The following is a 21,704-nucleotide window of genomic DNA, read 5'->3' as shown; positions in this document are numbered from 1 at the left end:
AGATTCGTAACTCTTTTAAGGACATCTTGTATCATCTATATGCAGATGATATACAGCTTTATTTTTCATTTAAGCCTACCAAATGAATACTTTGGTCACTTTGGTTGATTGTCTGTCTCAGGTTAACGACTGGCTCAGTAGTAATTACCTGCAGTTGAATTCAGGAAAAACTGAGGTACGAATTGTTACTCCTCCTGTTCTTCATTCTGAGATCAGTTTAAAAGTATCTTCTGTCTCTTCTGTTATTAAATCGAGTCTACCTAACCTTGGGGTTATTTTTGACCAGTCCCTGACACTTATTGAATATGTAAGGTCAGTCAGGCGCTCGTGTTTCATTCATTTAAGAAATCTCTCAAAACTAAGAAATGTTTCAAAATCGGAATTGGAGATGCTTGTTCATTCTGTTCTTTCCTCACGGCTTGATTACTGTAATGCTCTCTTTATAGATTTCAGCAAATCATTTCTTTCACACCTTCAGTTAGTTCAAAATGCAGATGCCAGGCTCCTAACTCACGTTAGCTGGAGTGATCATATCACCCCCATTTTGCACACACTGTACTGGCTCCCACTGTTTTATAGAGTTCATTTTAAAGTTTTGGTGCTTACTTTCAGAGCTTTGCATGGACAAAGACTAATGTCTTAGTTCTGCAGTTCATATTTTATGCTAATAATAAGGACTCATTTACTATCTTGGCAATGCTGGACGCAGGCAATCACGCTATCAAAAATCCATTCCAATGGTTTTCAGGGCTGTTTTTACTACTGCAGGAGAAAATCAGAGTGTTAGATCCACAACAGAAGCAAATACCGTACTCTGGCAAACATTATCTTTCTGTGGTGTTTAACACAGCGCGACCTTTACTGCCACTTTTCAATCTTTTGATCGTAAAAATGATCAAATGGTGTGATATTAACACTTTATGTGATTCATAATACATTTACTTAACATAAATTAATAAAATAAAATGCACATTGAGTACAAAACGCCTGCACATTTGAGTGTTTCGGGTGTGTAAGTGCACTGAGAATTTCAATGCTGGGATATAGCGCCCACCTGCCTCTACTCAGCGTGTGTTAAAGTAGACATGACCTGCGCCATCAATCTGAAGATATAGTTCCTGTGACCACGAATTCAAGGGTCCTGTTATTTTAAGGTAAGTTTTTCTAAATATTTTTTCTAGTTTAAATATTTAGCTTCGGGCATATATCCTAAAATTATGCTGTTAAAACCTGGAACGCGTTATTTTGGTCAGTTTCCGACTCAAAGATTCTTCACCGCGTTAGTGCCAGGCCTGTGAACATCCTTCGTGTCTCAGCTTATAAAACTTTAAATCTTGCGATTACTAACGTTTCTGATAACGAATTATTGGTCGTTTATATATTGCTCTCTTGTTGAGAACAGTAAACAAGATTGTAATTTGAAATAAACGGTAGTTGTAAACAGCGATACTCTTTTAATATTTAAACAATTTAACCAGTATTCCATTCGGAATGGTTTTGAGTTTGTAGACAACGATTGGAAATAATAAAAACGATAAATGAATTATGTTGCGTCTGATGACAGGATTTTAAATTGTGGTTATATATATATATATATATATATATATATATATATATATATATATATATATATATATATATATATATATATATCAAAATATGCATTGATTCGATTTTTAAAAGACTCGTCGATTTAATTGTAAATCTGCGCCTGCAAAGATAACAGTTTCTTGCTCTGTTCCACTTCGGTTCAGTTTTCAGATGGGGCACATGACTCTGATTGAGCCCGCATTTACCAACCAGAACGCGCCGCTCTAGTGACGTATTTATTGAGCGACGAAAGAAGGTGACGACATTTATTCGCGTTCCACATGTACTACCAACCTCTCACGGGTTGTTTGACATTGGTGGTAGTTGGTAAGTGGAGAATGTTTTTGGTATGTTAAATGTGAGCGGTAACAAATGTCATGTTTTTAGTGAACGATGTTCTTTGTAACGAGCGTTATTTTAAAATATTGAAAAAGAAATGCATTGTATTTTCGCAGGGAGTTTAGAAGACCATTCCCTAACTTATTCTAGCGCTTGATAGGTGCGTATGTCGTCAGATGAGACAGTGAAAATGTACGATTTTTTATAATTTTGAAGGACAGTTTTTTTGACCAGTTTTACACAGAAATTTAAATCGAGACCAGCATTCTAGAAGATTCTACGTTTATTGGTTAGTGTTCAGTATTGTAGCTTGAATGTTGTGTTAGTTATCAAAGTGACGTCGAGATTTTGAACCTTTACTGAGAAAATCTGAAATAATTTCCCTAGATGCAGAGATTACATTGTAATGCTTTAGAAGCGCGTAATCGGTTTTCTTTTTATTTCAAAGAGTGGTGTTTTTAAAAATGGGGTTATTAAACTATTAAATTAACTGACGTTTGTAGAACTCTCGGAATTGCGTGCTCCCAATATTGTTAAGTACATTGAAGACCTCTTTGTCGGTTTAAAACGAACTTTCTCTGTGAATAAGAGTTCTAACTTTAAGAGTGAACCATTCTTATTATAAGAGAAAAAACACGCATGGTAATTTTATAATGGAATGAAATGGTGTTGCACAAGCATTGTAGAGATTAGATAACGGGTTACAGTAGGTATGCAAGCATAAAAAATTGTCGCATTTAAACCATTCAACTCGGAACTGGATAGTGAATGTCTTTTTAGTCTTTCTGGTTCTTTCAGCCAAAGAAATGTTTTACCTTTACAAAGCAAAGAAAAGCATTTAAAAACGAGTTAAAGTCCAGATTTAGAGATGGCTTCTTTCTCTCTGTCACAGGAAGCTAGAACCTGGCATCTGCAGGCTTTCCTCAGTTGCTCAGATGTGTCTTGGTATTATGTCTGATGGATGTACTGGCTGGCATTCAGTCCTGTAGATTTAAGGTTTCCCTCCGCCAAACATAAATTTTCTTGATGATGGACTTCTATTAGATGTAATCCATTGTGCTGTTTTACAGACGTCATGCTTAGTACACACAACATGTATTTTCTATAGCACATTTTCATAAGGCAATGTAGCTCAAATTGCTTTCCAAGAAAACCAAGGAAAAGTTTCAAGAAACCAATTAATGAAAGGCAATAAATTCTAAAGGGGGGGGAGTACAAAAAAGAAAAGGTAAGGTCAGATGACTGGGAAAACAAAAAAACTCCAGTTAGACTGGAGGAAAAACCCAAACTCTGCAGGGGTTCCAAGGCTAAAAGTCTGCCCAGCCCCACTAGGCATTCTACCTAACATAAATGTTTCTAACTCGGCTCTTTTAGTTTTCATGCTTCACATGATGAAGTTTATCAGGTGGTGGTGGAGCAAATCACCACCACAGAAGAACCGGAAAAGACTGCAGACAGTTGTGGGGGTTGGTACAGATTGTGGATCCCTGAAGAATATATTTCTGTCCGCATACAGTCGATTAGGAATACAACTAAAAGGTAGTTATGGAAAAAGCCATATTCAAAAACTGGGTTTTTAATAGTTTTTTTTGTAAAATGTTCCATTAGCATGGCAAATTTCTATAGGTAAAATAAAAGCTGCCTCACCACTTTATTTAAGCGTGGCTCTTGGAATTACATTCTAAATGACATGGGTAACCAATGTAACGGCACTAAAACTGGTGAAATGTGCTTGGATTTTCTTTTCTTTGGGTGTACTCACATTATGCACGATTGTTTTGTACCGCGCCCAAGCACAACTGTCTCTCCCCAAGATGCCCCCCTCACACGTTGGCTCCGCACCCAAACTGTGCTTTAACTTTCTGGGCATACTTTTGTCCTTGCCATGTGACTTCATATAAAGCAAAACAAGATCGGAATACAGAGTGACCACCTGCATGTCAAAATGATTTTTCTTAGTTTGTGTGTTGTTTTTTTTTTTTTTTTTTGGGAGTCATGTATGACAGGATAATGATCTACTCTTATACAGATTGATATACAGATTAATTTATTTTTTTGTGGAGAATTTGGCATTTGCTGTGTGCCCAGAACACCTGCATACTTGGATTTTTATAGGGACACACATCTACCCATATGTGATGAGTTGGCATTGTGATTGCTCACCTGGGATCAGATTTATAAAACTTATGTATGCACAAAAAGGTTTGAAACCTGCAAATACAACTTTGCACTCCAAAGTTGGAATTTATAAAAGAGCATTTCACGGGAGAACTTGTACATATTTTTCAGCAACTCTGACCCATGAATATAAAACATTTTGGCGAAGTTGGTAAATAATGACACCTTTGATCAAGTTGAGAAATGCAGCCACACCAGCTAAATGATGACTTGTGCATATGATAATTCAAAACATTGAGCTTTTATTATAATGTGAGATGGCATGACAAACATATTAAACCACGAAAGTGATTATTAATGTTTAGATTTAATTTTTTAAGGGGGTAGTGCTGCATATTTTTTTAAAATATTATTATTTTTTTGTTAGTTTGAATCGGCTACCTGTTGTTTCTTCTCAAGATTAGAAACAAAAATGTGGTAAAAACCCTGTTTCCTAAGGTCTATAAATATCGGAGCCCATACGAACTTGGGGGGCTTTGAATCTTAAGCAAACATAAGATCATATTGTATTTCCATTCACTATAACTTGTTTATTTTGGGTGATATGGATCAATATCTTATTACTTAGTGTGATATAAGTATGTGTTCAGGAGCATCACACTGACATACGCAATACTTGTATACAGCACGTTTTTGTGATGTACAAATGTGGCTCTGTGAAGGTAAGTTGGCAGTGACCAGCCAATTTGTACTTTTTAATGTTTGTCAGTACTTGAAGTTAAAATGTTTTTTTTTTTTTTCTTCATTTGTCCAAAATTTGTCATGTTAAATCATGGGGCTACTTTTAGTTTTATATTTGACAGACAAATTTTAACACTTTTTTTTTTGTTCAGTGGTAACTAATGGGAATTGTACGATATTCTTATCCTAACAGCATAAGAAATCAAATTGACACAAATTTTATCACAAATATTTGATTAAGTAATTAATCGTAATATCTAAAACACCTGTTTTTAAGTGCGTAATGGTGTGTTCTCACTAAAACTGAAGAAAAATATTTGAATCCTTGCTTTTGGTGGAAAAGCCTTAATATTTTAGAAAGCATACTGGTTTATTCGAGAAGCAGTTATCCCCACAGTTTCCACAGATAGGCGTGTCCACTCCAATTTATTGAAAATATACACAATTTAGTTCTAAATATTTTATTTTTGTTACATTTGCAGTCCAATCCTGTGTCAACATTTTTTTGAAACGATGGGTGCAAATGCTTCAAGTTCAACCTCTGCTGTACACACAGTAACACCTTCAGAGTCAATAAGTGCACCTTCACCATCGGCTGCTTACCCAAAGCAACAGGAAGAAGGTAAATCTGGTAAGAGCAGATTCCTCTTATCTGTTGTGAAGTATTTCTGTATTCATGTTTTTTCATATCTAAAAAGTTTGTTTTGGTTTTTGGTAATATTTTCATGATTTTTCTGTACCATGTGTATTATTGCTTCAGTAGTTAACATGCGCTAATTCTTCATACAAATGCTTTTCAGTCACTCCACCAGCAGGGTGCCCAATGCACCAAAACAGTGGATCCTTGTCACCAGAGCAGAAAAACAGCCCTTCAGTACCAGCTCACCAGGAAAGGGCCTATGAATTTGTGGAGTGTCCTATGAGAGCAGCAGCTGGAGGAACTAGAAAACCAGATGATATTGACCCAACCAATATGGTGCGAAAATTATTTTTATCTAATATATACTTAAGCCTTAAAATAATTGAATGAGACAATTTAAGATATTTAATTTTTTTTTTCTTTTTTACAAACAGTGAATGTTTTATTATTGCACATTGTTGTTGCCTTTTTTCCTCATGAAGACTACTCAAGGTTACTTGCAGTTTTATCATTTTTATGGAATATTCTCCAAAAAAAAAAAGTTACCTCATGTACTAATAGTCATGGCTGAGAAAAAATTCATACAGAATTCATACAAAACTTTTTCTCCATTCTGCACAAAAACATGACATTGAAAAAATTTCTCACCCACCATTACAAAGTACATGGGGCAAGTAAAAGAAAAAAAAAGAAAAAATTTTTTGGCAGAGTATTCCTTTAAGAATTTGAGACTGCATATTTGAATGGATATTTTTGTTTCTTAAGATGCCACCGCCAAACCAGAAACCAGCTCCAGACCAACCTTTCCCATTATCTATAGCAAGAGAAGAGTCTTCCATTCCCAGAGCTAACTCGGAAAAACGCTGGGTCTATCCATCTGAACAAATGTTTTGGAATGCAATGTTAAGAAAAGGGTAAGTCCAAAAAAAAAGACTTGTTTTATGTCATTGATGAATTTGTTTTAGTGGGTGTATATTCAGTATATTTTTGTTTATTTGAAAAACATTTGTGTTACACAAGAATATTTTAATGCATTTTGTAGAAGACATTATTCATATGGGTCCCAGAATACACACAGTATTTTTTTAACCTTCTCTTTATTCTGTGTACTAGCTAATTAAGATGGAGTAATGTAGGTGTGCAGTATGTTTGTTATTTTAAATTGAATACTTAATATTTTATCTACTACATTGTCAGTTAAACTGCACAGTGCTATTTTGGGTATGTCAATTTATATAGCACATTTAAAACAACATAGGAATGCTGTGGCCAAAGAGCATTACAATAAAAGAAAGAAAAAAAAAAATACAATTAACATAAACATAAATAGAGCTAAAAATAAATGAACATAAATAAAATAATAAATAGAAGTCATGTTACATAATCGCAATGAGGAAAACCATCAGTATTAAGGTCGCGGAATGCAAGTGAATAGAAATGAGTCTTTAATCTTGTTTAGAACAGTTCAATTGTAGATGACTCCTTTATGTAATGAGGAAAAGAGTTCCACAGGCGAGGAGCAGCGGCTGCAAAAGCCGTGCCCCCCTTAGTTTTACACTTGGTACGAGGGACAACAAGAGACAATTGACCAGAAGATCTAAGCACTCTAGATGGCTGGTGTAAAGCGCACAATTCAGATAAATAGGCAGGAGCAAGCCCATGTAAAGATTTACAAACAAGCAACAAGATTTTAAAATCAATTCGAAAACTGATAGTGTAGGCAGCTTGTGATAGAAAAGGCAGCTAGTGTAATGGAGCTAATATTGGAGAAACCGAATCAGACTTTCTTGCCCCAACCAGAAAGCGAGCGGCAGCATTCTGGACCAACTGTAACCTGCGTATCAAAGATATTTTGTTATCCACTGTACAATAGATTTGTGCTTGAGCACACTAGGGTTGGGTCTGTTTTTGTCAATATATTAAGTGTTGATATCCATATTCCAAAAAAAGAAAAATTGCCTTTTTTTTATTTTTATTTTTAATTTGTTCCTTTTGCAGTCAACACCAGGCTGTTAGTTTGTTTTGAAAGGTGCTTGCTACCTGTCCACACCCATTGTTTGCAATAAAAATAACATTATCAGCAACCTGGAAAGTGAAGTAAATCGCTAAACTTATCATCATTCTCAGGTCTCTTTATAATTTCTGTCTGTGTTTCTTTTTTTTTCCTTTCTAAACAATGTTCACACACAGATTATTTCACTTCTATTGACTATATCACAATTCCAGTGGGTCACAATTTACATATACTTTAACTGTGGCTTTAAACGGTTTGGAAAATTCCATAAAATTATGTCCAGCCTTTCAGCAATTAGACAATTAGCTTCTGGTAGCCAATTAGCCTAATTGGAGTCAGTGTGGATGTATGTTAAGGCCTACCATCAAACTCACTCCCTCTTTGCTTGACATAATGGGAAAATCAAAAGAAATCAACCAACGAACTCGGGGTTAGCGGGGAATTGTGGACCTCCACATTTCTGGTTCCTACTTGGGAAGAATTTCCAAGCGCATGACGGTTCCACTTTAAAAAAGTAATACACAAGTATAAACGCCATGGGGCCACACAGAATGCATCTCCTTCCTGAGCAGTATGAAGTCTATCTCTTAGAGAACAATGTACTTTGGCACGAAAAGTACAAATCAATCCCAGAACAGAAGCAAAGGACCTTGTCCACCTGTTTCCTCTGGCGTCTTCACAAGTATCTATATCCACAGTAAAACAAGACCTATATTGATATAACCTAAAATGCTGCTCAGTAAGAAAGAAGCCACTGCTCCTAAGCTGCCATAAAAAAAAAAGCCAGACTGCAATTTTCAATGGTATATGGGGACAAATATCTTGCTCTCTGGAGAAGTGTCATCTGGACTGCTGAATCCAAGATTGAACTGTTTGGCCATAATGACCATCGTTATATTTGGAGGAAAAGGAGTTAAAGCTTGTAAGCCAAAGAACACCACCCTAGCCATCAAACATAGGGGTTGCATCGCATCCTGTTGTGGGAGTGCTTTGCTGCAGGAGGGACTCGTACACTTCACAAAATAGATGGCATCATATGAGAGAAAAAAATTGTAGATGTACTACAGAAAATTTCTAGGGCTTAGCAAGGAAGTTGAAGCTCAGTTGCAAATGGGTCTTCCAAATGGACAATGACCCCAAGCATACCTCTAAAGTTGTAGCAAAATGGCCTAAAGACAATAAAGTCAAGGTATTGGAGTGACCATCACAAAGCCCTGACCTCAATCCAATTGGAAATTTGTGGGCAGAACTGAAAAAGTGTGTGCGAGCAAGGAGGCCTATGAACCTGTCGCAGTTACATTAGTTCTGTCTAGAGGAATGGGCTAGCAACTTATTGTACGAAGTTTGTGGAAGGCGGCCCAAAATGTTTTACTCAAGTTAAACAATTTAAAGGCAATGCTACCAAATACTAACAAAGTGTATGGAAACATGTGACCCACTGGAATTGTGATCTACAGTCATGGCCAAAAGTTTTGAGAATGACACAAGTATTGGTTTTCACAAAGTTTGCTGCTTCAGTGTTTTTAGATCTTTTGTTAGATGTTTCTATGGTATACTGAAATATAATTACAAGTATACTGAAATATAATTACAAGCATTTCTTAAGTTTTTCAAAGGCTTTTGTTGAAAATTAAGTTTATGCAAAGAGTCAATATTTGCTGTGTTGGCCCTTTTTCAAGACTTATGCAATTCACTCTGGTATGCTGACAATCAACTTCTGAGCCAAGTCCTGACCGATGGCAGCCCATTTTTGCATAATCAATGCTTGGCGTTTGTCAGAATTTGTGAGTTTTTGTTTGTCCACCCGCCTCTTGAGGATTGACCACAAGTTCTCAATGGGATTAAGGTCTGGGGAGTTTCCAGGCCATGGACCCAAAATTTCGATGTTTTGTTTCCTGAGCCACTTAGTTATCACTTTTGCCTTATGGCAAAGAATGGTACAAAAACATCCTCTGAGAGCAACTTTTCCCAACCATCTAAGAACAGCTTGGTGACATACAATGCCTTTTCCAGCATGATGAAGCACCATGCCATAAGGCAAAAACTTAAGCTTGACATATGTCTGCAATTTATTTGACTGACAAAAATAGAACACTGAGTGGTGAGTCAGACTAGTTTATGTGAATATCTTATGGTTCTTCCAGATCTTGCCTCAGTTAAGTAAAATCCATAGTATTGTAAATTTCTGACTCTACTGATTTGGAGTGTAGAATAAAACTGTATATGTAAATTCTGTATTTATAGAAAGAAAGCAAATTTGTAAATTACAGAGTTTGTTTATTTACTTACTAGGTGGCGATGGAAAGAAGATGATCTCCATCCTGAAGACATGTCAAATATAATTAAGATTCATAACCAAAATAACGAACAAGCTTGGAATGAAATTTTGAAATGGGAGGCTCTTCATGCAAAGTATGTTTGATTTTTATATTTATAATATACAGTATCTTTTGTGTGGTAGGATGTTAGCTAAAATGGTGTATTCAAATGTGGCCTGAAATGAAAACAGTTTGTTTTTCTGAAGATGCATTTGATTTCTAATTTTATAGTCTTTGACATGCTGTTTTAACATTTTTTCCAGTGGCTGATCTGGAAATTCGAACTGAATTGTGTAAAACTATATAATCAAAACATATTTAAGAGTTGGGTAGTTACGTTTCTAAAGTAAAAGTTCAAATATAAATAAGCAGTCCACTTGTCCTAAATTTTAAAATAAATAGTAGGCACAAACAGACCACTGTATAGCAAACAACCCACCTTTTAGAAAGGAAAAGGCTACACTCTTTCCCATTGGATGGAAACCCATCTGTTTCAAATATGATAATGGACAGCTTATCATTTTTATTTATTTATTTTTTTATCTTTTTAAAAGAAAAAATAAGTCAAATGGATAAATTACAAAAAAATATAGTTTTTTTGCCTCTGTGCACTTTGCTATGGCAGTGATATTACCTAGAACAAGATGTCTTTCAGAACTCTGCATTCTGCCATCAATTGCATTGGAAACTCTACAGAGGCCATGCTGACAGAGTAAAGGTGCATAATTTGTCTATCAAAAGTTCTTTATCATAATGGCCTTGTAGAGTTTGCCAAAAGCACAAGATTGAACTAAGTTTTTTTTTTTTTTAGTAAAAGCATTTGTGGTCAAATAAAAGAACGATGGAGCTTTATGGACAAACCTCCAAGAGGTTTACACAATACAAAACTAATGCTGTCCATGCCTTCTGAAATACTGCTTCTGCATTAAGGTGTTTTTTTTTTTTTAAATTAGCAAGGGCTGGATAACTTGTTAACACATAACAAATGATGCCAAGTGTTAAAATTGTTTACATATGGTGCCAAGATGTCATGTACAAGATTAATATCGGAGTATAAATGAATTACATTATCTGTGAAATTGTCACAGCACTCTACACAAAAAGTACATAAATAAAATGTATTACTCAGTGATGAGCACTATACAAAAGAAAAACGTGAAATTAATTCACCAAGGTTTCTACTGTGATTGTTGCCCACATTTTCTTAAGTCATTAGCCTTTGCTCTTGGAATGCTTAAGGTTTTATATCATACACCAGAAAAACAAGTGTACATAATTTTCAGAAACCAATATGTTAAAATGACACACACGGTGTGTGTTTATTCAGTGCAATTGTGTATTTCATTGCCATTGTATTTATAAAATTTTAAAGAATTCTGAATTAATCACTGGTAAATAGCTACAGTATATACACTAACTTTCACTTTGCAGTTGAATAATTTTTATACATTCATTTGTCCTTGGAGGATATATGCCTCTGTGAAAACCCAGAATTTAAGTGTTAATCTTTTTGTATTCTTTAGGGAATGTCCATGTGGACCATCTTTGGTTCGTTTTGGAGGCAAAGCCAAAGAATACTCTCCTCGAGCCAGAATCCGCTCTTGGATGGGGTATGCCTAATTATTTATAACTTAAATGTATATATTGCAGTCTGCCAATTCCAAAATGGAAAATATCCAGCATAGTATAGAATTTTATTTTTTTTTTTTTTATGACTGAAAGCATCTGAATCTAAATCCATTTAATTGGTTTTTATTTTTGGGCTGTATATATCGTTGGATCATATTGTACTGTTAGTGAAAGTAGTGTCGGGCAGTTTAGTCAGTAATACAATAATTTGGAGAATTTTATTTTAGAACTGTTTTAAAGGCTTAATGAATTGTTTCTGAACAAACTGATCTTATAACCAAAATAATGATTGTAAATTTAAAAAAGGTAACATTTTTGACTGCTAATACAATTTATGAAAATATTGCGCTGACTCTTAATTTACAAGAACTGTAGCTGTGCAAAGGGCATGTTTTGTTTATATGGTATTTAAGATGGGTTGTAACACTAAAGGGGTTTAACAAGCCCATATAAGCATGCACTTCCTCTTTAGTATGATACACCAACTTTTTTTTTCTCCCCCATTTTTAATTTCTGTAGATACGAATTGCCCTTTGACAGACATGATTGGGTGGTTGACCGCTGTGGGAAAGAAGTACGCTATGTGATTGACTACTATGATGGAGGAGAAGTTGATAAACGGACCTACCAGTTCACTATTCTTGATGTGCGCCCTGCTTTTGATTCTTTTCAAGCAGTATGGGACAGAATGAAAGTAGCTTGGTGGAGATGGACATCATAGCTCTCTGTACATTAGATCAAAAGACACTGAAAGGTTTTACTTTGGTTTTTAGGTGTTTTTCATCTCTATATAAGCATGAGTATTTTCATTTGCTTGTGTTTTTAATATATTGATTTACAAACCCACGACTGCAAATAATATAATATATATTCCATGTTTCAAAATGCTATATAGTAATAGCACAGACAAGGTCTCAAAGAATGAAGATTTTTTTGCAGATGCTTAGTGGTACACCAAATTCAAAGAAGGGAATGGCATCCGTTTGTATTGAACAAAATGAACACGAATCTAATTTCATTTCTGCACTAATCTTTCTGTTATGCTTGTCTTTGTTTATGTAGCATATGTACAGTACAGTGTATTGCCATATTTCTGTTCTTATTGTATTTTTACAAGTCTCTTTCTGTTTACACTGCCGGCAGTGTATAAAAATGAAAAAAGTTCATTTATTTAGTACAACAAAGTCACAAAATTTGTATTAAAAGGTGAATAGCATCAGTATTTAAAATTGTGATTGACAATTTTTTCCCCCTCCCCAAAACATCCATCTTCTTAACTTGCTTAATCCAATACGGGTTTGCTGCATGCTAAAAGAGGTAGACCTAATTCTTGTAATTTAAAAGTGGAAGTAATGGCTGAAAAATGACTAGTGTTCGGTATCTTTGGCACTACTGACAATAAAGATCTATATAAATTGAGTGTTTTGCCAGTTAATTTTTAAATAAATGCTAATTCTTTTTTTTATATTAATGTATTGCTTTTCTGAGGTTATTTTTATTCATATTGATTTCCTGTCAGATGTTTTTGTTTTAGTGGGTGCTACTTTCCTAGTGAAAGTTTCAAGTACTATTCAAAAAAAATCTGTCCATTTTCTTGACCCATGTATACAGGGCAGCTGGAGCCTACCACAGCAGTCATTGGGTACATGTCTTTGGACTGTAGGAGGAAACCCATGGGGAGAAAAATATAAATATATATAAATAAATAAACACACACACACCAAAATGACTAAAAACCAAGAAAAATATAAGGGTTTTTTTTTTAATGCCCGATACCTTCAATACACCTGGTACCATCTTAAAAACTGCTGCATCCTCCCTACACTCTGTGGATTGTTGCTGCATCTAGTTCTCCATCTTGAGCGACCACTGATTCCAGGATTCAAACTTCTCCACTCTTTTCAGTAGACCCCTCTGTTGGCTAACTTCTGAGTCCTGATCATAATTTAATCTAATATATTGCATCTTGTTCCTATTTATTTTCAATACTCTCTCTTACAAAGCCCTTCTTCATTCTTCCAGTTTCCACTCTCCACTTCTTCCAGGTTAGTGTCGGGAAGGGATTCTGCCATTAAAACCTTTTAATGATGGAAACATCAGACAATGTCTTTATACCTGTTATAAACTATTTGAGACCACTGATGACGCCTTTCATAATCTTGCTCAGAAATTTGTATGTTTTGTAGTGAAGAAAAAAGATAACGTCATTTAAAATAACTCTTGGAGCTTTACAATGTATAAAATTAATAAATTTGGAAGCAATTTAACTTTAAATATACTTTCATTTCCCTTCTTTAATGATAATGGATGATTAGTTTAATGTATTCTGTAAATGGTCTTATTAAAAAAAAATACTGTAGTAATCTTTTACATTTTAAGTAGTAACTGTCCAAAGTTCAGTTATAAAAGATAACCCGCTTGTAGCCTTGGCACGCATTAAAGCCCGAGTAGGATGCGGAACGGAACATTTTTGAGTCTGGTGCCCGTCGGTTGAAATGTACGACGGACTTGTCCTCAGTTTAGCGAACTTTTCAGTTTCGAGTGAGCTATCCGTGTATTATATTAATGGCCGAAGCGATAGCTGAAGAAATATCTGCGCTGAGTGCCATTTACTGTGATAAGGATGAATTTGAGTTACTCGAAACGACAGGTAATACGACGACACTGCAGATACTGAAGTCGGAAACGCACGAATGGCATGCACCATGCAAAGTTTAACTCGGTGTTAGAAACAGCGTAAAAAAGATGACCATTTATTGTGAAACGGTTTTGAATAATCAAATTCTATTTGCAGCACCTGCCTTTTTGTAATGCAGCACCTGCCTTTTTGTAATTTTATGTTGTAATTTATTTTTTAACATACAGACTGAACAATTGCGACTTGTGTGTAAAATTGACATCAAAAAATTGAAGCTTTGAGTATGTTTGGTTGGGTTTTTCTCTGATAAATGCTTTTATCAAGTCGGAAACAGGGTCATCTAAAAAGAAACATAAAAGTAAAACCTCTCAGCCCACCTTCTCCTTACCTTAGCCTAAACGTCGGATTGGATTTTTGGATATAAGGCGAGATGCATCAACCTGCAGAGCCACAGCACCATACGTCTGGAGGAATATTTCGGACAAAATGAAATAAATAAATAAATGCGTAAATAAATAAAAGTACTGTGAAATGTGAGCATAAATAAATAAATGTGTCATGAAATGAGAGCCTTAATAAATAAATATGTCATGAATGAGAGCATAAATAAATAAATGTGTCACGAAATATGTTTTCGTTGCTTATTTATTTATTTCATTTTGTCCGTAACGTTCCTGCAAACCGTCATGAAATACGGCTTGAAATAAAACTGTCACTTTCACTCGTCAAAGTTGAGAGGTTGGGCTCTAACACGCCCTGTAGTTACTGATTGGTGAATCGATAGCACAAGAATTAATTAGAAAAATGCTTACTACTGCCGATGAAATGGATTCTGCCGAAGATATTACGTATTTCAGAGAGAGAATTGAAGATTTATCGGAAGAAATTACAATGTTGGCGACCCTTTTAGACTGTTTATAATAAAAAAATAATACTCAAAAAGCTACTGCAAAGCAAGATTTGATCAGACGTAACCCAATTGAACTGAAGTGCTGGAGGCACCATTAATGTGTAATGCAGATAATGTAAAATGAATTAAATTATAGAAGGAGGACAGTGAATTGTCCACATTAGGATGCTGAGTAGCCTTCCTGTGATAGGACTGCAATAGATTATTTTATGTTGATTGAAGTTACTCAGAAGCATAGACGGGTCTAAGTGAGGGGAGATTTTAGGTAAAAGTCGAGTTTTTATGAGAATGAAGAGAAAATAAGTGACATGCAGTCACTGAGCAAACTATGTGGAACACCTGTACACCTGCTTATACATGCAAGTATGTAATAAACCAATCATATGGCAGCAGTGCATTGCAAGAAATCATGCAGAAACAGAAGCTTCAGTTAATGTTCATATCAAACACTAGAATGGGGGAAGAAAATGTGATCTTGTGCACACTCTTGTCAAAACTGGACAATTTAAGACTGGAAAAACGTTACCTGGTCTGATGAATCTCAATTTCTGCTGATGCCCACAGGTGGTAGGGTCAGAATTTGGTGCCAATAGCATGAATCCATGCAATTCACCTGCCTTGCGTTAAACGATCAGGCAGGTGGTGGTGTAATGGTGTGGGGAATGTTTTCCTGGCACTAAACAATCATCACTTGAAAGCCATGGTCTGTTCAAGTATTGCTGCTGACCATGTGCAACCCTTCACAACCACAATTTACAAATCTAGTTGCTACTTCCTGCATGATAATGCATTATGTTGCAAAGCAAAAGTTGTCTCAAACTGGTTTTACAAACATGACAATGAGTTCAGAGTTCTTCAGTGGTCTTCTCATTCGTCATATGTGAATTTCAGATTTTTCATTCCTTTGGGATATGATAGGATGGGAGATTTGCAACATCAGTGTGCAACTGGGAAATCTGAAGAATTTTTGCAGTGCAAGCATGTCTGCATGGACTTTCAAAGGAATTTCTCCATCATTCGGTGGAACCCATACCACAAAGAATTGCGGCTGTTTTGAGAAGCAAGTATTAGTATAGTGTTAATAAGATGAAAAGGAAAAGAATGGAGGGCATTGTCTGAATGTGTGGGAAAAAGTGCCAGGAATATCAAGGGATATAACTGGGAAAAATTATTGGTGTGAGGCCCATCAGATGGCAGTCTTGTGAATTAATTTAATGCAGAATTCTGAATTGGATTTGCTAATACTTGGGGTTTCTGGAAAAATATCTAACATTGGAGAATATGGGAAAAATTTCTGGACCAAAGTGAAACAAAAGATATGATTATGAGATGCCTTACATTATAATAAAGTGAGGATGGAAACAGATTTATTTATTTTGTAAGAGAGATAAAAATAGAGTAAGTACAGAGGATGAGTTGGTAAACGGTTAGCTAGCAAACCCCACATGTGCTATGCACTGATTAGAACTGTCATGCCAAGAGAATTACAGTAAAGTGAACCTGGGAGACTGGAAAGAGCTATCAAACAAATTCTACAATACACTTATCCCTGTTTGCTACCAAGAGGGAAATACACATGGCTGGCCACCTATTTAAAGAGTAGAGTTGTGGAATATAAGGGTGCGAGTATGCTGTCTTTCAAAGGCGCAAGAAATATTTTCAAACAGTTGCAGCCGTTTATGGCAATCGCCAAGATGAGTCCCAATGAAGCTTGGTGTTTTAACCTTAAGAGAGGTCAACAAAATACAACAAAGGTGAAGTCTATAGTGAGGCTTGAAGGCTGAATGGAAATGTGTCTATGACCAAATAGGGCGGTGGGTGAAGGCTGAATGGCAGTATTCTAGGCCAGGATATGACACCCCAGTGGCCAGTCTGTCTCAGCCTAGAGGTAAGTGTTTAAGATTAGGTCTGTTGCCATTCTGCAAAAACCTGAAAATCAATGACCAAAGTATGTTGGGACAAATTGATAGAAAAAAGCTGAACCATTGTGTCTGAGGTGGGCTAGCACCCTGTCCAAGTTTGGCTACTTATAGTGATGGATTAGAAGAGGCATAAATGAAAGTAAAAAAAAAAAGTCATGGTAAGTCAAGACCCAATGGTAACGATGAGGTAATTTCTCTTAGATGTGAAGTCTTCTTCCGTCATTTCCTTGGTAGTGTTGAAATTGCTCAGTTGAGGTATTTTTAAAGCATCTCTCTTAGTGTGACATCAGAGTCATTTTCCTTTTCTTACAAAATTCACTTTTAAATTAACACATACATTGGCATTAGATTAGGACAATATTTGTTGAATTACTTGAATATTATTGCTGACAGTAAACAACTTGGATCCATTTATTGGTACAAAGTGAGTTTCTTTCGATCTGATTGGTGAATAGACACCAAGCCTTTACACATAGTAATGTTTCCACTTTCAGGTACTTGGCTTGTCCGGTTTATATTAAGATCTATTAAAAAGTAGGTAATAATACTGAGATCCATTCATCTACCTGCTAACTGTCTGAAGCCTATTAGGCCAGCATTAGCATCACAATATGTGGTGATTTTACATTTTACTTTACCAGATCTAATAGGTAACTAGACAGTTTATGTGACACTCTTTTTTCTTTTTGAGAGTTGCATAAAGATGGTAGTGTGTTGCTTAGTGTTTCCTCCTGGGTTCAAATTCCACACCCATTTATTCTCTATATGGAGTGTCAATATTCTCCCTGTGTCTGAGGTAATATTTCTTTTCAGAATACTCCAATTTTCCTTTCCAATTCCAAAGAAATGTGTGTTATGTTAGTTGAGGCTTCTAAAATGGCCATGTGTGAGTATGGGTATGTGCAAGAGTGGGGCCTGCACTAGGCTGGCGTCCTGTTCAGGGTTAGCTCCTGCCTTATATCCAGTGACTTTGGGGTAGGCTCATGACCGCTATAACCTTAAATTTCATTGACTTGGCTTTGGAAAGGTTATCCCTAATTCTGTGCAAAGGATACTTTGCTTTTTTATACATACTCCCATCTGTCCATTTTCTGAATGTGCCAGAGACTATCCCATGCGTATTGTACCAAGACATGAACTCATGTTGGACAGAATACCAGTTTTTCATGTGTATACACGTCCTTTCACTCTTATCAGGCATTTTTAGCATCTTCATTAAAAGTCTGAGGAAGGAAAGTTAAGATCTTTTCTGTGTACGTACTTTGCAACCATTCATCCATTATCCATCCATCCATCCATTATCCAACCCTATATATCCTAACTACAGGGTCAGGGGGTCAGCTGGAGCCAATCCCAGCCAACACAGTGCGCAAGGTAGGAAACAAACCCCGGGCAGGGCGCCAGCCCACCACAGAGGCACTTTCCAGTAAAGTACTATTTGTTTTTTTTTATTATATTTTAGTGTTATAGTATGATTTAGATGATGCAGTAACATTGTGTTAATGTTTTCACATTACGTGAGAATCATTCTAAAGATGGCTTCAGATTTACAAAGTCATTAGATGTCTAAAACAGTGCATTTGGTCAGAACTGAAATCCAATTGAATTAAATATTCTCATAATGTTGAGCATTTCCTCATTTAATAAGATAGACATACAAATGAGTAGGTCAACAATTTTCAGTGTTGGTAAATCTATATAAACTGTTAGAATGAATAATCAGAGTGCCAGTATTTTTTTTTTGCTTAATTTTAATTATATTTAATACAATGAAATGTGTTATTATAGCTGTATATCATTAAGCAAGCTTTTTCTGCTTCAGCAAGCTACACAAAAGACAGGCTTATTGAGTGAAATATTAGAATGTCATTTATAACTGCAAAAAATATGATAGTTTAATTAATGTATTGCAGACATTATTATTTATCTGCTTTTTAAACCTCACTTGACTTCACTCTGTTGTTAAATTGATTAGAATGAAATGTTCTAGTCCAAATTGTATTAGTTGATTTTAGAGTTTTATTAAAATTACAACAGTAGTGAGTGGCAATATGTGAATACCCTCCTTGTGTTAAGAGGTGCTTGCCTTACTGTAAACCAAGTTATTTGTAAAAGAAACTCTGTTTAGTTCTGGATTAGAGTTACACTAAAATAATACTAAAAGAGTGCTGTGTATTGTGTAATATTAGGTTTGGTCTGTAGTTATTATGCCTTATAGTGTATGCACATTTGACAAAAGGCATTACTTAATAATACTGTTCTCCTAAACAGATTATACTTATTCCATTACAATTAAAGTGTATGAAAGGCCTTTATTTATTTCATTTTAATTTAGATACAGTTGGAGCCATATTCAGAATTCAGATTGCAGTGGACAGTGGCTCAGAAAGGATTCTTTTGAAGCTCCAATTTCACCTGCCTATTGAATACCCATCTTCTCCACCTGATATTTCAGTAAGCTGTGAGAGGCTCACTAGGAAGCAGTGCCTAGCTATAAAGCATGCCTTGCTCGAAAAGGCCACATCGCTCATATCGGGTCCCATGGTCCATGAACTGATTGTGTGGCTGCAGCACAATTTCACATCCATCAATGAGAAATCAGCAAATCCAAGAACTCCCAATTGTCAGAGTGAACAGGGCGGTGATGCTGAACTATGGACAGCTCTTCTACTCCTAGACCACATGAGAGCAAAAAGTAAGTATATGAAAACAATTGAGAAATGGACTTCAGACCTGGGACTCACAGGAAGGCTGTTTATGGGAAAATTGATATTAATTCTTTTACAAGGAAGGAAAAGAAACATTAAGGTAATGCTCACATTCCTTTCCCCTTATTTATATTAAATTTTGCTTTCTCTGCTATTTGCAATGTCATGTATGACTCAGTCTTACTAATTTTGTGAAATGTTTTATTGCAAATCTGAATAAATGTACAGTAAGTGCTTTTACTGTAATTTTTAAAATAATTACCTTATGCTAATTATGTTGTTTTTGTGTTGCTAGCATTCCACATTATGAAATAATAGCATAATCTATATCTACAATTGCTCCTGGTAAGCTTGGAAGCTTTGATTTATTGGCTAACAAAGCTTATCTCAGAAAATTAGTTATATATCCCTAGTGTGCAGAGGAAGGATGAAACTATATTAATTTGAGCTTAAGTGGAATGATTAATAAATTTCTGCCTGATTTTATTTTTAAATATAATTGTAGGAAAGCTATATGCGGAAGTGTTGGACTTTAAACCACAGCTGACAAGGCTGACAGTTTAGTCTAAAAAAATGTAGGACCCTGAGGGAAATTGTTAACCTGTGAAAAAAGTGAGTGTTTATTAAAGTCTAATAAACCTCACAAAAAGCAAAATAAAATATACACAACACAATAAGGCAATTAATCTACTACTCTTCGGACTTTCCTATGCAAGTTTGTACACCTGTCATATGGATTGGCTTGCTCTTTTGCTCACACGCATATTGTAACTCTCTCTTCCTTTCCTCCTTCTATATCTTGCTCCAAACTCTGGCCTCTCTTCCTTCTACCAGCTCTGCTTCTGATTCGGTACCCAACAAGCCTCGTGCAAAATGTGTAGGACAAAAAGGACATTGTCACGTTTTTGCTAGACTTTCAAAGGCATACAACCTTCTATGGAGAAAATGATTAGTCCTTCCCCTACCTGCATTTCAGAAGACAGATTTGAGTGGCAGAGCTGTGCTGCTGCTTTTCAGTGTACAACTTTTTGTTGGATTGCTTTCTGAATTTCATCTGAGAAAAAGAGGTGTTGATCAAAGATGAGCTCACCTCTCTGCAGACTTTATAAGACCAACAAGCACTTGGAAGGTCATTTATCTTAATCTTACGTGTCACAAGATGAACTAATGCTTACGCTAAACACACACTCATGCAGTATAAAAATGTGCTGCCTGAATCTGGAGGTGGACTCTGATTCAATCATCAGAAGCTACATCTTTCCTTAAAAAACTAGGTGCATGCATTTTTTTCACTCCCTTTAGCTCTCCCATTCTCTCAGAAGACTTAAAGCTTGCCCTGTCTTTGGGGCTTAGAAGCTAAGCTACTTAGAACTCTTGGTGCTGTACACTCTGTAATGACAATAAACCTGAATTCCACTTAACATCATGAGTTAGAGTTAACAATGCTTCCATTACAAAGTATAAGCTATTGACTGTACTCAATCTGTGAAAAGAAGCATTACTTAAAAATTAGAACTTCAGCACATAAACATTTATGGCAGAAACAGTCACAGATTCCCCTATAAGACCGTAGAAAATGTAGTAAATAGCCTCCTGCAAAAAGTGAGCTGAAGAAGTCTACCCCACTCCACAGAGAAACAATCACATGGCAAAGTCAAAAAGTGCACCCCGCCATAAGTATAATTCTTTAGCTAAAGCATGAGCAGTGACAACGCTACTTCACACAGCACTGGACATCTCTTTAAAGACTTAGTATTATATAACCACTTTATCTGTTTCAATATAAATTAGAATAGTTATTAAAAAGCCTGCCATAACTTGTTTTGTCATGTTTAATTGTTACTCTCAGTCCAGCCCTGTAGCAGTCATATGTATAATTCTGTCAGGCAAAGTTCTCTTTGACTAAACTAGAAATGAAAGAGCTTTGATTTGCAGCACAGCATAAAAAATTTTTAGCCATGGATGTACGTTATAGCAAAAGAGGGGTGAAAAAAAAGTGATACAATACCAAAATTCAGCCTGCACCGAGTTATGTTTGTCTCATCTGTCTTATGTTCTGTCTTTCGTGGTAATTCTCGTGTCTATCAATAAATGATGTTATTCTCTTTTTTTAAAAAACAAGTGTGGTTCACTTAAT

At 35.6% G+C, this 21,704-nt stretch overlaps 2 protein-coding genes across 8 annotated transcripts in view; both read left to right on the top strand.

Annotated features, from left to right (window-relative positions):
• The first annotated feature begins 1,788 nt into the window (after window positions 1–1,788).
• On the top strand, window positions 1,789–12,808 carry LOC120514814 (cytochrome c-type heme lyase). 2 transcript variants are annotated; one of them, XM_039735391.1, is made up of 7 exons: window positions 1,789–1,917; window positions 5,271–5,419; window positions 5,589–5,764; window positions 6,194–6,342; window positions 9,735–9,854; window positions 11,284–11,370; window positions 11,909–12,808. In XM_039735391.1, the coding sequence occupies exons 2-7, from the start codon at window positions 5,302–5,304 to the stop codon at window positions 12,108–12,110; spliced, it is 852 nt and encodes a 283-aa protein (XP_039591325.1). In that variant the 5' UTR covers window positions 1,789–1,917; window positions 5,271–5,301; the 3' UTR covers window positions 12,111–12,808. The 2 variants fall into 2 exon arrangements, with proteins under 2 accessions (XP_039591325.1, XP_039591324.1); XM_039735390.1 differs by having other exon boundaries at window positions 1,818–1,917; window positions 5,271–5,410.
• A 969-nt stretch (window positions 12,809–13,777) lies between these two features.
• The window catches only part of rwdd3 (RWD domain containing 3), a 115,936-nt gene continuing 108,009 nt past the window's right edge, over window positions 13,778–21,704 (top strand). For 3 of the 6 annotated variants that reach the window (XR_005630490.1, XR_005630491.1, XM_039735062.1), the window contains exons 1-2: window positions 13,784–14,039; window positions 19,195–19,667. Coding sequence is in view for 1 of the 6 variants with exons in the window: in XM_039735062.1 (XP_039590996.1) it covers window positions 13,955–14,039; window positions 19,195–19,667 (558 nt within the window). In the remaining 5 variants the exon portion in view is untranslated. Of the gene's footprint in view, window positions 14,040–19,194; window positions 19,668–21,704 lie in introns of all 6 variants that reach the window. The other 3 variants (XR_005630492.1, XR_005630494.1, XR_005630493.1) reach the window with 3 other exon arrangements.

Source organism: Polypterus senegalus, chromosome 14, assembly GCF_016835505.1.
Source record: "Polypterus senegalus isolate Bchr_013 chromosome 14, ASM1683550v1, whole genome shotgun sequence".
In the NCBI taxonomy this organism is placed as follows: Eukaryota; Metazoa; Chordata; class Cladistia; order Polypteriformes; family Polypteridae; genus Polypterus; species Polypterus senegalus.
Note: the sequence above shows the minus strand (reverse complement) of the source record. Positions and strands in the feature narration are given on the sequence as shown.